Source organism: Onychomys torridus, chromosome 6 (genome assembly GCF_903995425.1).
Source record: "Onychomys torridus chromosome 6, mOncTor1.1, whole genome shotgun sequence".
Taxonomy (NCBI): domain Eukaryota; kingdom Metazoa; phylum Chordata; class Mammalia; order Rodentia; family Cricetidae; genus Onychomys; species Onychomys torridus.
Window position 1 is genome coordinate 84190905 of NC_050448.1, and position 16644 is coordinate 84207548.

At 49.3% G+C, this 16644-nt stretch overlaps 2 protein-coding genes across 2 annotated transcripts in view; both read right to left on the reverse strand.

Annotated features, from left to right (window-relative positions):
- LOC118585686 (glutathione S-transferase Mu 7) overlaps window positions 1–5335 on the reverse strand; it is a 5636-nt gene extending 301 nt beyond the window's left edge. Inside the window, exons 1-7 of the mRNA XM_036190512.1 lie at window positions 5142–5335; window positions 4805–4880; window positions 4330–4394; window positions 3981–4062; window positions 3785–3885; window positions 2574–2669; window positions 2380–2490 (exon numbers count right to left, since the gene is read on the reverse strand). Coding sequence (XP_036046405.1) covers window positions 2380–2490; window positions 2574–2669; window positions 3785–3885; window positions 3981–4062; window positions 4330–4394; window positions 4805–4880; window positions 5142–5177 — 567 coding nt within the window. The 5' untranslated portion in view covers window positions 5178–5335. The remainder of the gene's footprint in view (window positions 1–2379; window positions 2491–2573; window positions 2670–3784; window positions 3886–3980; window positions 4063–4329; window positions 4395–4804; window positions 4881–5141) is intronic.
- Window positions 5336–11696: 6361 nt separating this feature from the next.
- Window positions 11697–16308, reverse strand: LOC118585789 (glutathione S-transferase Mu 6-like). Its single transcript, XM_036190717.1, is given in 8 exon segments — window positions 11697–11786; window positions 13693–13803; window positions 13888–13983; window positions 14863–14962; window positions 15057–15142; window positions 15438–15502; window positions 15925–16000; window positions 16252–16308. Coding segments are annotated over 8 exon segments (660 nt in total). The 5' UTR covers window positions 16288–16308.
- Window positions 16309–16644: the final 336 nt, after the last annotated feature.

The following is a 16644-nucleotide window of genomic DNA, read 5'->3' on the forward strand; positions in this document are numbered from 1 at the left end:
AGGAGCACCTTTCCCTGTAGGCTCTCGTATTAGAGTTCTGGATAGGGAACTAACTCTTCAGTTTCCTATAAAGACTCTGTGCAATGAAGGGCTTTGGACCCGTATAGATTATGCTCATGCTCAGAAAACCCACTTGACCCTTCAAGATCAGTCATGCTGTGTCTACGTGTCAGCAAAAGCTGAGGTCCAGAGGGGTGAGGTGGCTTCCTCCTGCTCACACAGCTAGTCCAGGGGACAGGGCCTGAGTCAGTCTGCCCCTGGGGCTCCCATTCTGTGCCCTCTCTGCCCAGTCCAGTCCCCTCCTGTCCTCCTGCAGGAGACCCTGTCACCCCCAGCCTTCACAGGCATGCTCCTTCTTCAAAGGGAACATCCTCCTGCCTGGTTTACACAGAAACCACCTGTAACAGGACAGGGAGATCCAGAGCAGGCCAGTGCAGCAGAACAGAGATCCCAGACCTCAGCCAGTGACCTCCCTGGCAAACCCTGGATGAAATGCACAAGGGGGATAGGGGTGGGAGGGGCAGCTTGGAGTGCTGAGCCAGCTCTAATCACTCCTGAAAGCAGAGGTCCAACCTGTTGTATGTGCAACCTCAGGCCCATCTCACTGTGCCCCAAGCTGCCTCATATCCAGCCCTGCTACAGAGGACCATGCAAAGAGACACTGGGTGTGTTTTGTTCCATCCTACCAGGAGAGCCTGCTCGGATAATTCCTACAGTTGTTCAGAGACCTAGAGCTCACTGCTATCAAGGAGGCAGGTGGAGCAGGCCTTGGGCTGCAGCCCTCAGCTCTTTCATCCTTCCCTTCCAAGAGCACACCATTGTGGTACACTTCAAGGCCACTGTGTGCGGACCAGAGCCAGAGCTGGTGAGAACTAGCTGAGATGTATCACTTGCCATAAAGAACAGATTCCAGACTACAAACCTGTTGTTCCGCTGCCTGCAGTTGTCAAGTCTCTAAAAGAACAGATTCTGTGGGTGCTGTGGATATTGCTCTGTACAAATAAAATGCTGTTTGGCCAGTGGCTAGGCAGGAAGTATAGGCGGGACAAGAGAGAAGAGGATTCTGGGAAGTAGAAGGTTGGAGAGAGACACCGCCAGCCGCCATGAAAAGCAACATGTAAAGACACTGGTAAGCCACAAGCCATGTGGCAAAGTATAGATTAACAGAAATGGGTTAATTTAAGATAGAAAAGGTAGATAACAAGAAGCCTGCCATGGCCATACAGTTTATAAGCAATATAAGTTTCTGTGTGCTTTCTTGGTTGGGTCTGAGCGACTGTGGGACTGGCGGGTAAGAGAGATTTGTCCTGACTGGGCCAGGCAGGAAAACTCTAACTACATGTGGGTGCTAAGGAGACTCAGGGACCCATGACTGGCAGCGCAGTGAGGGCCAAGCTTCGATCTCAGCACCCAGTTAGAACCATGTCTGTTACGTCCGTAGCTCTCTGCTACTCAGTCTCTGAACGGAGTTCTTCCAAGTCTCATTGGGTCTGACACCAAGCCTCATAGAGAGGAGAAGGCCAGTGAATAGGAATGAAAATAAGTATATAAATACAAAATGGCTTCATGGAGACACGGGGAAGAAGAGAGGGATGGAAAGTCCCACACTTCAGGAAAAAACCCTGAATGGGGTCCACATACACTCTCAAATCCAGCACCAAAAAACAGCCCTGGGGTCTGGCATGGACTCAGATGGGGTGAAGCATTCTGAGGATCAGGTCTGAGTATTGTCTGCACACGGCTATTTCACACAAATCCTACCATCTCTCTCTCTCTGAATGCCTGTGGCTTACACACTCCTGCCACGTTCTTCCTTCTCCACAGCAGCATCCGGGGCTAAGAAGCTCAGACAGCACAAGGACCCAAGGCTCTTCCTTTTGACACAAAACAGGTACACAGCTACTGCCTGCTGACCTCTGAGGCCAGACACAAAAGGGAGTGGGGTGCAGCCCCTGCTAGTGAGGGACTTACCCTCTGTAGTCTGTTTCCTTATCTATCCAACAGGACTCACAATCCAGTCCTCCCTGTAAGCTGATCGTAATGATCAGTTTCACCCGATAGATAAAAGATGCTAAGCACAGGTCCTACCAGAAAGCAAGCACTCATCTCAATAAGTGCTACTGTTTCCTGCTAAGTTTTTTTTTTTTTTTTTTTTGGTTTTTCAAGACAGGGTTTCTCAGTGTAGCTTTGGAGCCTGTCCTGGATCTCACTCTGCACACCAGGCTGGCCTCGAACTCACAGAGATCTTTGCTTCCCGAGTGCTGGGATTAAAGGCATGCACCACCGTCACCCAGCTGCTATTTTTAATATAGTTCCAGGGCTAAGGACCTCTCAGGGAAAGGAAGGACATCGAAGAAGAAAGAAGATTAGGAGCATCACCTCAAAGCGAGATATGAAGTCCTTCAGGTTTGGAAATGCTTCCAGGCACTTGGGTTCAAATACTTGGTTCCTCTCAAGAACATCATAAGCAATGAAATCCACAAAAGTGATCTGCAGGAAGCTGACAGTGAGTGCGCTGGAATCTGGTAAACTGGGAAGAACGGCAGCTCCTCCTCCCCACCCCCTCTCTTTACCTTGTCCCCTGCAAACCATGGCCGCTTGCCCAGGAACTCAGAGTAGAGCCTCATCATTTCTGGGAGTTGCTCCAGGTACCCTGGCTTCAGCTTTTCCTACAACAGAAAACACTGTGACCACCCTCAGTCACAAGACTGTGGGCACAGGCTGGGCCCATAGGGTTGTGAAGACCTCATCTGAGCAGAGGTGCAACCACCTTCCCGAGGCTGGGCTTGGGTTAGTCCAGGCTTTAATTTATTATGTCACCACTCATTAGATCCTACAGGCACCAGATCCGATATCAGAGGCGATGAGAAGGCACACAGGCGCACGCTGTCCCTGCGACTCACCCCCGATGTTCAGAACCACTTTTGTGGTCACACTCAGGACTGTGTGGGCAGGCTGGGCACTCGGGTGTTAGGCAGGGAGCAACTCAAACGCTCTGGACAAGAAGTTGAATGTTCTCCATAGTAAAGTGACAGGAGAAGGGTGGGACTTCGGTGCAGTTTCCAAAAAGGTGAAATGAATTTGAGAGGGTGAAAGAAAACAAGGGAGCGCTGGTTGGCTGTGAATTGCCTACTTGGAACATCTGCCTATCACCATGGGCACCCCGGACCTGGCTCTGGAAATCTGGTTGGGAACAGTCCTCAGGTGATGACGCTCTTCCGTGTCCAGGTTGCATCACTTTTTCTGCTTGTTTGAGTGTGTACAAAGCAGTGATGATTTAAGCCAAGGGGAAGACATAACCCAGGGCAGAGATGGGTGGAGAGAGCTGAGGGATTCTAAACACAGTCTTTACTACCCAGGTACTCAGGCTCACTGTGGAGGTTTGCTCTGTTTGCTAAAGGCAGTGAGGTTGAGTGAGAGTTTCATTTGACAAGACTCTGAGGTTTGAGGATCACTCTATGAGCAGATGTGTGTGTGTGTGTGTGTGTGTGTGTGTGTGTGTGTGTGTGTGTGTGCGTGTGTGCGTGCGTGTGTGTGTGTGTGTGTGTGTTTTGTTTTGGTATTTTTGATTTTGAGACATCTTTCATCTTGCTATGTAGCCAAAAAGGCCTTAAACAGTCCCGTCTCATCCCCCAGGTTGTACCATTTGACTCCACTGCAGTCCAGAACACCATTTATAGGTAAGCAGCACTAAGAAGTTTAGATGTTAAACACACAGAGCAGATGAGAAGGCAAGGGTACAAGCTCCTGTCCCCCACCTCATCCAGCCCAGAGTAGGACTCACAAAGTCAGGGTTATAGCAAAGCCTGGCTAGCACCATGCGGTTGTCCATAAGTTGATTCTGCAAAATATCTACACGAATTCTCTCCTCTTCTGTCTCCCCACCTGCAATACACACAGCACACAGACTCACTCTCAGCATCCCACCAGAAGCCCAGGGGGACGGCCACCACCCCCCACCCTGCAGCCAGCCCACTCACAAAGGTTGTGTTTGCGGGCAAGGTAGTGCAGGATGGCATTGCTCTGGGTGATCTTGTGTGATCCATCAATTAAATATGGTAACTGGATAGACAAGCAAGGGTAGTCAGATGGGATATGAAGTCCCAGCATCCCATGGGTGAGGACAGAAATGGGGCCTGGTACTCAATGTGCCTCACATGGAAAACTTTCCATGAACACTGAGTGGAAGAGCTGGGATACTGCCCATCCCAGAAAGATGATGTGGGCATGGGTGGGCAGATGAGAGCAGAAGGGCTGATCCCAGACCTCCTGATCTGTGTAAAATAAGGACACCATGCCTTCCCCAAACCTCCCCTTCCCCACACCTACATTGGGAAAGTCCAGGCCCAACTTGAATTTCTCATTCAGCCATTGGCTTTGGTCATAGTCAGGAGCTGTAGTGGACAAGATAATATGAAATCAAAGGACCCATGTGTTCAATCTCCTCTCCCAAGAACCTCCCAAGGAGTTAGAGACAAGGCTCTCTGAGGCGGTCTCACACTGCAAGCTTTCAAGGATGAAGATGTTTGTAAGGGCTGTTGGCCCCTTAATCATCACTAAAGCTTACAAAAGATTTAGCCAAGTGCTAAGGAAATGGAGCCCAGTTATACATACAGAGGACCCACTAATCTTTCCTCAGCATCTTCCATTGGCAGAGCCAACCACACAATTAAGGGTTCTGGAAGGGACATAGTCTAAAGCCAACGAGAAGAGGCAGAGCTGAGCAACAAGGGGCCTAGGCGTGGGCTGCTGGGCACCAAAGGGCAGGAGTTGGGCAGGAATCTGGCTAGGAAGGTGCAGTCACCGTCGCCCATGGTGTATCTCTTCTCCTCATAGCTTGAACCTGTGTACTCCAGGAGCAGGCGGATGGCATGGGCCAGCTGTGAGAGACCACCAGAGAGGGTGAGATTCTTTACCCCCTCCAGATGAGTCCCCACCTCCCTGCCTAATTTTGCCATCTCCATGCATGGACGGACACACACACACACACACACACACACACACACACACACACACACTCCTGCAAGAGCATGCCTCCACAGATTGTCTTCTGGCAGACAGTCCTTCTCGGCAAACCCATCTACTGCATGTGTCCTTACCCTTCCTCCAAGTCCTACTCTGCATTCGGACCCCTCACTCACCCCACGGATGTCCCAGTAACCCAGGGTCATGGGCATGGTGTTGTGGTCTGAAAGAATAGGCTCAGTGTCAGACTAGCCTCGACTTTCTGAGAGCAGCCGGCCAGGGGCAGCAGGTCTTGGCTTTGTTAGGTCTTCAGACCGCCCTTCCCCACCCCTACTTTTGACCAATACCAGAGTCCAGGGGGAGGGCCCGGCCAACCTCGCAGGGACTGCCGAGAGCCAATGCAGCGGGAACTCAGATACTGCGCAGTGGTTTGGCGCCTACAGCAGAAAGTGGGGCTGGACTCGCCTGCTCCTGGTTAGCAGCTCCACGCTCTTTTTGTTGTGGGGCTGCCTAGAGATGACAATTCAGAAGGCCTTGAACCTTAACAAAAGTGTCCTGAGGGCAAAGTTATCTCTTGTGTTGTGAATACCTGAAAAATGAAGAACTGGAAAACATGATAATGTAAATATACTCATGCATGCAAGATAAGTCTTTCTAATGGAATTTACACAACTAAGTGTGTGTGTGTGTGTGTGTGTGTGTGTGTGTGTGTGTGTGTGTGTGTGTGCTGGGTCATGTGGTAAATGTATCTGTTTTTCCTGTTTTGTTTTTTTTTTTATTTTAAGAAAATTCATAACAGAAAAAGTGCAGGTACCTCCTATGTACCCTAGCTGCTCCCTTGTTCAGGTCCCTCCCCCAACCTCAGTCCTTCCTAGCCCAAAATCTCATTTTCTTTCTCTCTAACATCATCCTGAGGGTGAGTAAGACACTGAGGAGCTGTGCTTTATAATCATTTCTGTTTTGCCGACTCCCAGCCAGGCTGCTCATGTGGACCTGTAATTCATGACAATTGACGGAACACATTTCTCTTTACAGCACTTGAAAATCTTCCCCAAATTCCTGAGAAACAACTGTTCTTTGTCTTTTTTTTTTCTTTCTTTCTTTCTTTCTTTTTTTTTTTTTTTTATGGTTTCAGAGTCTGGGCTTCGAACTCTGGGTAACCCAGGCTGGCCATGAATTAGCCTCAGTTCTCCTGCCTCAGCTCCCAAGTGCTGAGATTAAGGGCATGCAGCACCATGCCTCTCTCTCTTAGAATGTACCATCAACTCACTCCAATCTCGATTTTTTTTAAATGTTTTATGTTTGGTTTTATTTGGCTGTGTTAAAACGCAGCTAAAGAAGAGGAAACGTCCTCAAATTTGTGAAATCGTTGCACTGATATTTTTTTTAGAACTGATTTTTATTAACTTGCAAATCTCAGTAACACTGTGGCACAAGATTCCAGCCACAGAAAGTGCCCTTCATGTTCTAGAGACCCTGCGAAGGCCGCTTGCTCTGGGGGTACCCCTCTTAGTCCTCTAGAATCCCTGTGAACCAGGCGCTGTTAGGGTCACCAGGCAGTCCTCGGAGGCAATGATGAAAGTTGGTAAACAAGACAGCCAAAGCAGGTGTGACTCCAGCTTTATGGGGACCACACAGGACCGCACGGGGACCTTACTGGGGAACACTGCAGACAATGGGGAGGGGTAGGTCCACCAGGCTCCTCAACACAGCACAGCCACTGCCGGACAGGACAGTCAGGCCAGCCTCAGGGACAGTGACTTCAGGAGGCCACTTTGTGGAAGGAAAAGAAGGAGCTGCGGCTTTAAAAGGCAGGAATGGGGCAGGGGTCCAGACAGTAAAGGGGCAGGTGAGACCTTAGGGTCCGTTAGAGAAAGAAAGAAAGAAAGAAAGAAAGAAAGAAAGAAAGAAAGAAAGAAAGAAAGAGAAGGTGGAGCCCAGGCGGCAGGGGAGTGGCTGCTACCGAGGCCCTCCATCCAGCATCTCAAGGAAAATGAGCTTCTCACCCCCACCTCATGTCCTGTTGAGGTCCCACGTGTCCGTATTCAGTGGCCATCTTTGTGAGCACAAGTATGGGAAAAGCAACTGGTCTTTGTGTAGGCAGTGATCTGCTCCAGGCTCTGTGGGTGAGGAGACAGCAAGAGCGGCAGGCCCTGTCCCCAAAGGGCCCCATAGCTCCACTCTGGGAACAGCCATTCCCTGTGGACTCTAATGCAGGCTCTCTGGAAAGCAAATTCTTCAATTTCCTGTAAAGAAGGGGAGACTGTGGAGGATGTGGAGGGGTTATACCCTAGAGATTCAAACATTCACTTAAGAATCCTGCAGGATCTATCCCACCGCGACTAGCTATCAGCAAAAGCTGAGGTCCAGAGGGGTGAGGTGGCTTCCTCCTGCTCACACAGCTAGTCCAGGGGACAGGGCCTGAGTCGGCCTGCCCCTGGGGCTCCCATTCTGTGCCCTCTCTGCCCAGTCCAGTCCCCTCCTGTCCTCCTGCAGGAGACCCTGTCACCCCCAGCCTTCACAGGCATGCTCCTTCTTCACAGGGAACATCCTCCTGCCTGGTTTACACAGAAACCACCTGTAACAGGACAGGAAGATCCAGAGTAGGCCAGTGCAGCAGAACAGAGAGCCCAGACCTCAGCCAGTGACCTCCCTGGCAAACCCTGGATGAAATGCACAAGGGGGATGGGGGTGGGAGGGGCAGCTTGGAGTGCTGAGCCAGCTCTAATCACTCCTGAAAGCAGAGGTCCAACCTGTTGTATGTGCAACCTCAGGCCCATCTCACTGTGCCCCAAGCTGCCTCATATCCAGCCCTGCTACAGAGGACCACCATGCAAAGAGACACTGGGTGTGTTTTGTTCCATCCTACCAGGAGAGCCTGCTCGGATAATTCCTACAGTTGTTCAGAGACCTAGAGCTCACTGTTATCAAGGAGGCAGGTGGAGCAGGCCTTAGCTCTCCAGTCCATTCTTCCCATAGTCATGCCAATATTTGCACAATCACCAGGGCATTTCTGTATCAGAACCAAAACCAAAGAGAATCTGAGAAAGCAGAACATTTGATGGAGAGAAGACTACAGAACACAAACCTGTTGTACTGACGCCTCCAGTACCCAAATCTCTGTACATATCAAGTGGACTCTGGAGGACCCATGATTGGCTGTGACGTGAAGGCTACTGTGACTCCCAGCAGCCAATGATGCCATGATTTGTCTGCCTCTTGCTCTCTGCTGTACTTAGTCGCTGGATGGAGGGTCGTCTTTGCATGGCTCACTGGGCTTCATACAAAGATCACTGAGTATCAATAAGAGTAAGTACATACCCTATCTCTCAGATATAAAACAAGACACCCAGAGGAGGAAGGAGGCCAAGCCTGAGAGTAAAGGAAACTGCCCCATTTGATTTCAGGATTAAAATCTTCCAATTAGGGGGCTGGAGAGATGGTTCAGTGGTTAAAGAGTGATTGCTACGCAACCATGAAGACCTGAGTTCTGATCCTGGTGTCCATGTAACAAGCGAGGCACAGGTTCATATCTGGATGAAGGAATGGAGACAAGAACATGGCTGAAGTTTGTTGACTAAAAGCCCGTCTGAAAAGCATAAGCTGAACTACTAGGTTCAGATAGAGATTCTGCCTCAAAGGAATAAGGTGGAAAATGCTAGAGGAACCCTGATGTCCTCCCATGCCCCAGTGCATGAATGCACAACACACACACACACACACACACACACACACACACACACACACACACATTCTTCTAACTGGGGTCTACTCAATGCTAACACCAACTATATCCCTTGGGTCTGAGTGCTTCTCAGTTAGGGAAATCAGTAAGGTATTCTATAGAAGGAGTATGAATATTAGCTGTCTTGTGAACCTGTGCCTCGCTTTTCCCCACAATCTGGCAGCCAGCCCCATTCACACATGCTGAGCTTGGTACAATGTAGCAGAAGATGGTGCCATTTTAGGTGATGTTGTCACTGGCCATAGCAAACAGTGCTTCAACTATGGGATGTGTCTGGCCTCTGCCTCACCTGCATAGGGGGAACTTCTTGCCTTGGTTCAGACTTGTTTTCTTTCTCTCCTTCCCATACTTGAGATATAACTTCATCTACAGACAGAAGTGACAGAACACACAGGGAGGGAGCTGGTCTCTCGCTCCCCCGAGGGCCCTTCCAGATAGCATAGCCCTGAACAGAGAAGGGCTACAAGTGACCACTCTCTTATCACAAAATAACTAGGCCCTTTGTTCTTCCAGAAGCCCTTGTCCAGAAATGTCCTTGGGATTTTTCAACAAGAAATACAAAAACATACCATCTCTCTTAGTTTAGTTAGGTGGTATCAGCTGACCTTGAACCCACGTAACACCACTCTCCCATCCCAGTTGTCATCACAGGACCTTCAAAGAGCAAGCCCAGAACTTCATACTTCATCCCCACCAAGCTGTGCTTCCTTCCTTGGGGTGTTGATAAGGTCTGGCCTGAGGGCAATTTGACTCAACACTTCTCTCTTGAACCCCTTTCTCTTCTCAAACCCCAAAACTCAACCAAGAGGAAGCACCATAGGGAATGGAGGGACCACAGATAAAAGGAGACTGAGACCCGAAAAGACTCCGAGAATCAGAGCTGCCCATTCCCCTGGACTCTCCCCTTAAGAGAAGATGAACTGGGAACAGGTCCTTGCAGATGTAGTCTCCAGGGACAGGTCCTTGCAGATGTAGTTTCCAGCTCCTTCCTGTCACACTCTGACTCTTATCTACCCAGAAATGAAAACAGTCCTGCCATACCCTCTGACAGTCATAATATAGTCATAATATTCTGCCTAAGCACATGGGGCAACACACACATACATACATACATGTATCACATATATGTATGTGTATGTATATTCATGAACTTTAAATTACTTTGAGTATGCATCCAGAAAAGAAATAGTATATCATATAGTAATTCTTTTTTTTTAATTTACTAACAGTCTAATTTCCGCAGTAGCTGTAGCATTTGATATTCAAAGGGACAAAGCAAAAGCCTTCCAATCACTCCACATAATCAGCAAGTCTACACGCTTGACCGTGGCTCATTTGATGTGTGTGAGGCATATCTTCAATGTAGTTTCATTTTATGTTTCTCTGATGATTAGTGCTTTTGAGCAACTTTTATGTGCTTTTTGGCAATTGTACATCTCCTCTAGAAAAATGTCTATTCAAATTTTGTACCCTGGTTTGAGGTATTTGGTCTCTTTGTTGCAGTAACTTGCATGTACAGGTATATTCAATAGAACACAGCCAGACCGATTCAGTGAATCCAGCTCCTTTGGGGGTGACCTGACAGCACCTTTAGTCATACACTGCTGCTCTGGGGCCTAGGAAAGTAGACCCACCCACCTCCAGTTCCTCAAGGCCAATTGCAGTCTCTTAAGTGCTTAGGTGTGAGAGGGCCTCTAGGTCAGACTACAACATCTCCTCATGGAAAATCTTCTGTACCTCATTCTATGCCTTCTCAGGAACCATGGTTATTTCCAGAGCTCTTCCTCCAAACACTGGTACAAGAATCTCTGAAAACAAATCTTCACAACTGCCTGAACTTCAACAATATGTCAGACACTGTCCGACATATCTACAAGGGTAGGCACCTCCCTCAATGAGCTGATGATTAAATTTGTTCAAGATCCCACAAAACAATCACCAACAGTAGGGGCTATTTATAGCAAAACATCTTGGAAAGATATATGACTTCCAGGTGAGGCCAGACATTGAACCTGGAGCTTGCTCACCCTCTGCCTATCAGCCCAGCACCTCACTAATGCAAGACTCACAGGTGCACATGTCCAATGGAGGTACTGCACATAGCAGGATGATGAATGAGGGACCCCTATAAGAATCCCAGGGGAGGGTTGGGGATTTAGCTCAGTGGTAGAGCGCTTGCCTAGCAAGCACAAGGCCTTGGGTTCAATCCTCAGCTAAAAAAAATAAAAGAATCCCAGGTGAACATCTCTCTCTTTTTCAAAAGATTTATTTATGTATGTATGTGTGTCTGCTTACCTAAGTTCATGTGAACCAAGTGTATGCAGGCAGCAAACAGCATCAGATTCCCTGGGGCTGGGGTTATAGGTCATTGTGAGCCACCGTGTGGGTGGTGAGAACCCAATCCAGGTCCTATGCAAGAACAGGAAACACTCTTAACAGATTAGCCTTATTTCCCACCCCTATGCATGATCTTACATCCTGCCTAAGAGCCATGCTCCCATCACCTAACTGTCCTTATGAATACCAGAACGAAGACTGCACATCAATGCCATCACTCCTGTGAATTTTAGAAAATAAGACAGGACACAAAGCAAGCATGCCTCATACTTTACTAAAACTCAGACAAGGTTGGGCCATCTCAGTCTGGAGACCAAAACTGCATACCAAGCAGTATGGATCTTTGGACAACTGTGGGGAGTAAAGCCATCATCTGAGCTGCTCAGAGTACAGTGAAGGTCGTCTGATGAGAACCATGACAATAAGGTGTGTGCCAAGAATGGGGGTTTGAAACTTAGAGGCTTGAGAGAGAAGAGGCTGTGTGAAACCGGAGACAAGCATTCTTGTAGAGGGGAAGGTAATGAAAACACAGGGAAAGAAACGGAAGAACTGATGCAGAGAAGTTACTGGAGGCTAGCTGCAGCCCAGTCAGTGTCCAGGGCACCGGGTGCATGACAGGTCTCCCTACCAGTACCAGCAGTGTGGGGTCCTACTTGTTACCCCATGTGGCCTGTTTTAAGTACACAGGCCTTGGGAGGAAGCGGCTGCTCTTCATATAGGCAGAGATCTTCTTCAGGCCCTGTGAGCAGGAAGGAGAAAGCAGGTTGTCAGGTGGGCAAACTCACTCTAGGAACATCCAAGAGACTTTAAAAACCAGATCTAGAAAATCCACCCAACCACCCTGCAAAACCAGTCAAGTCCCACCATCACCATTCAGCAGGGATGCTGAGGTACCCAGAGGTTAAGAAACTTCCTCTTTCTCCCATGGCTGGGAGGCTCAGCCCAGCTCTGTGGCTGCCATCTGCTCTCTGTGCACTCCCCTCCTGCCTCCAATAGGGGGCACTGTCACTCCTGGCTGTCCTCACATACCCATGATGAGGAGAAGCAAGGAGCCAGAAAGCCAACAGGGCTGAGAAGTGGCATGTGTGCTCAGAAGAGAGCCCAGGTCCTGCCCAGAGATCCAGCAAACCCTGAGTGTGAGTGGAGAGGGTGAGAGGGATGCAAAGCAGGAAATGGCCAGCTCCAGCAGTTCCCCTGAAGCTGAGGCTTCTCCACCTGAGCCCTGAGCACTCTCCCTGAGCCCCAGCCAACCTCATCTCTAGCTCTGATGCAGTGGAGTGTGCTCCAGGACACTCAGCAAAAGTGCACAGATGATTTCTAAAGACCAACATAGAGCCAGAGCTACCCCAACAAGCCACACCATCTGTGCTCCGAACAAGGGCTTCTGCATTCCACAGACACCCCATTCCTCAGCCAGGACACCTCTTGCACACTCCCAAGGCCACTCCATGTGGACCAGAACCAGAGCTGGTGAGAGCTAACTGAAAAACAAATGCATCCCTTCATGGAGAGTGGAGAAGGAGAACCACTTCCAGGCTGAGGTCTGCTGCTGTGCTAACAGCTCCAATACACAGATGTGAAAAAGTAGGTCTTGTTCATGTCAAAGCAGAGAGTTCAGCATGGCTGTGAGTAACTGTGAGATGAGGGCCACCATTAATACCACATGCATCTCTGCCCTGCTTACTGCACTCAGTCCCAGGATGGAGGGACATTACCGCATGTCCTGCTGGGCCCGACCCTGTGCCACACACAGAGGAAAATTCCAAAGAGTCTGAATAAAAATAAAAGCATGACCTCATCTCATAGAGGACCATGAGATATGAAAGAAGAGAAGAGGAAAGAGTACACTCGACAGGCTGGAGAGATGGCTCCGAGGTTAAGAGCACTGGCTGGTCCTCCAGAGGACCCAAGTTCAATTCCCAGCAACTACATGGTGGCTCTCAACCATCTGTAATGAGATCTGGTTCCCTCTTCTAGCCTGAAGGCATACATGCAGGCAGAGTACTGTGTGCTTAATAAATAAATCTTTAATTAAAAAAAAAAAAAAGAGCCCGACCACCAACAGAACTAGAGATAAAATCTTCCACGGGAACAGCCAGGATCACAATGCTTCCCTAGTCAGGCACATGACTAATTACACCATTCTGCAGAGCAGGCAGGACCATTGAGGATGTCTTGGTGCTGCACATCAGTCTGCCTTGGTCTCAGCCTAATGGCTGCAGGAACAAACACATTTTTCACATGTTCTGCATACCACAGGTGCTGGGCAGGAACCCAGGATATACAAAGGCCTGACTTTCCTTTTTGCACAAATCAGAGACATTCACTGAATGCTGCCTTTAGAAGGCAAAGGCATTCAGAAGCCCACAACAGTCTCTGCTGGCACTAGGACCTTGAGCAAGCAGCTTGCTCTCCACAGTCTCAGATTCCTTATCAGTCCAGTGGGACATCTAATTCTATCCAGGTTGCCAGCTGTTGCAATGATAAATTGACTGCACAGATCTAAGCGGCTGATCACAAGTCCTGGCAGAAAGCCAGTGCTCAGTAGATCCTTGTTATTCTTCTTTTAACCCTCAGGACTAGGGAAGCGTCCTGGAAATGGGGAAGGGAAGGACAGCCAAGAGGAAGGAGGATCAGGGCATCACCTCAAAGCGAGCCAAGAAGTCCTTCAGGTTTGGGAAGGCATCCAGGCACTTGGGCTCAAATAAACGATGCTGGTCAAGGACATCATAGACAAGGAAATCCACATAGGTGATCTGCAGGAAGCAGGGTCAGTGATATGGGATCTGGTAATCTGGAAAGAATGGTAGTTCCCCCTCCTCACCAGTTACCTTCTTTACCTTGTCCCCTGCAAACTATGGCCGCTTCCCCAGGAACTCAGAGTAGAGCTTCAGCTGATCGGGGAGGCCCTTCAGGAATTCTGGCTTCCGTTTCTCCTGAGGTAGAAAACAGCTGTCACAACCCTCATACAGTCCCCAAGGGAGAAAGTATGACCTGTCGGAGCTGGGCAAAGGAGTGGGCACTTTCCTAGTACTGGACCTCTACCATTTAATGCCTCACTATTTTAATGGTTAGACTCCTATCTGCTAGCAGACTTCATCTCTCAGGGGTGATTGGAAGTTATACTGGAACGCTACACTGCCCCATCTTTAGGATTGACATCTAACCTAGGACTTTCTGGGAAGTTTCTTGACCCAGAGGTCCAGTAGAAACAGAAAAGCAACATATTTAACAATTTCAAGAGAAGAGAAGAAGTGAGTTCTAAGAGATGGTACAAGGACAAATACTCAAAGAGTATCTGAGTAGGGTGAATGCAGTTGAACAGTGTTGGATGTTGAAAGGGACAGTGGTTCTCCAGCTGATCATAAGCTGCCTTTTAGCAAGAGGCCCTGCTTTTTGCTGCTACTGAGGACTCAGCTCTGGGAAAACTGTTGGGTGCATTTCTGAGCACCCATGACTTCTTTCCCCCTGGCTTTCATCTGTGAACTCTAGGAGTGGTAGTTGGTGTGTGAACTAGACAAGGTAGTACATGGCGGTGGTCAAGGTCAAAGCTGAAGAGAACTGAACATATGAATTTACTATATAGGAAATGAATTCCCAACCATTGGTGTCATGACAATACTTCAAAACTTCTTGGAATTGTCATGGTTTTTGTTGACAAAATGAGGGTGGGTTGGGAGCTCAACCTGTTGGTAGACTAGGAAAGCTTGGCAGTTCAGTATGGTGGGTCCACACTCCAAAGAGGACAAGTGTGGGTATGAACAGAAGCCCTTAATTCCTGCAAACCCAGTCTAGGCCATGCAGTGGGGACTCACAAAGTCAGGACTATAGCAGAGCATGCCCAGCTGGATGCAGCTGACCATAACCTGGTTCTCCAAAACGTCCATACGAACCCTCTCCTCTTCCGTCTCCCACCTGCAGCACACACAGCATAGACTCACTCTCAGCATCCCATGCCAGCAAAGCCCAGGGGGATGACCACCATGCCCCACCCTGCAGCCGGCCCCACTCACACATCTTGTGCTTGCGGGCAAGGTAGCGCAGGATGGCATTGCTCTGGGTGATCTTGTGTGACCCATCAATTAAGTAGGGCAGCTGGATGGACAAGCAGGGATGGTCAGATGTGATGTGGGGTCTGTTCATTGCGTCCCTAGGTAGGGACAGATAGACATGAAGCCTGGCATTCAGTGTGCCTGGCATGGTGAGTCCTCCATGAACACACTTGACACTGAATGGAAGAGCTGGGACACAGCCCATCACAGAAACACTGTGCAGCCACCAGGAATGGGAGGAGGTGAGCAGAAGCTCTGATCCCAAACCCCCTCAGCCAGGCAAGGAGATGAGGTGAGAACGCCATGCCTTCCCCAAACCTCCCCTTCCCTGCACCTACATTGGGAAAGTCCAGGCCCAGCTTGAATTTGTCACTCAGCCACTGGCTTTGGTCATAATCGGGAGCTGTAGACAAGATGATGTGAAAAGAAATCCCCTGAGTCTAACCCTCCCAAAGGGTCGAGGGCGGGACTGACTCCTTGTGCAGGGAATGTGCAGTCTGACCCGGTAAATCTCTCATCCCAATGCTGAGTGTTTGAACAGTGCCTTAGTGGCTGTAGGCCTTGCAAGACTACAAATTACAAAAGCGCTAGGTCAGTACTGGGAGACCCCCCCCCCCCCCCCATTACAGGAAAAGGGCCAGCATACCACAACCAAGATTCTGTACTGAAAAACAAAGCTGCACCCACAGGGAGGGTTCTGGAAGGGGCAAGCTCTGGGTTCATCTGGAGGAAAGCCACGGAGCTGAGAAACAGGGAATCAGGCAGAAGCCACTGGGCACCAATGGGCAGAGTTGGGGAAGAGTCTGACCAGACGAATGTCATTGCCATCCCCCATGGTGTATCTCTTCTCTTCATAGTTTGTCTCTGTGTATTCCAGGAGCAGGCGGATGGCGTGACCCAGCTGTGACAGATGGCCAGTAACAAGTCACGATCAGTGAGATCCTAAATTGACCTCACCTCCTCTAGGAAAGCCTCCCCACCTTTTACTAAAAAGAGAGGTGGAGGAGAGGGAGGGAGGCAAGGAGAGAGGAGGGCCTGGGCAGGGTGATTCTGACAAAGACCGGTAAAGGGCTCAAGAAAAACCTGATGGGAATCTTCCTCTGTGTTCTGACCCTGGGCTCTTCCCACCTAGCTGCCCAACCTTTCACTTACTCCACAGATATCCCAATAACCCAGAGTCACGGGCATGATTTCTATTTCAGACTTGGAAACTGTTCAGTCAGGCCTGGGTCAGAAAAGACTCCACTTTCGGATAGCAGGGCACAGTATGAAGAGTCGGAGTTCCAGAACGGCTCTGCCCGGCCCCTGCAGGAGCCAACCACCGAGCCTTAAAGCCCAACCCACCATGACTGAGGGGAGTAAAAGCCAATCTAAGCCGGGGCTAAAATCCGGAGGAGGGGCTGAGTTTTCAAATACCAAAGGCAATGATTGGCAGCCCTGCTCCAGTCTGCCACCTGCTAGATCTTCAGAAGTTGGCGGTATCCCTGGAGAAAGGCCAGATAGGACCTGTTCTGTCCCTCTCCTTTTTTTGTAGATCGGTTTTCA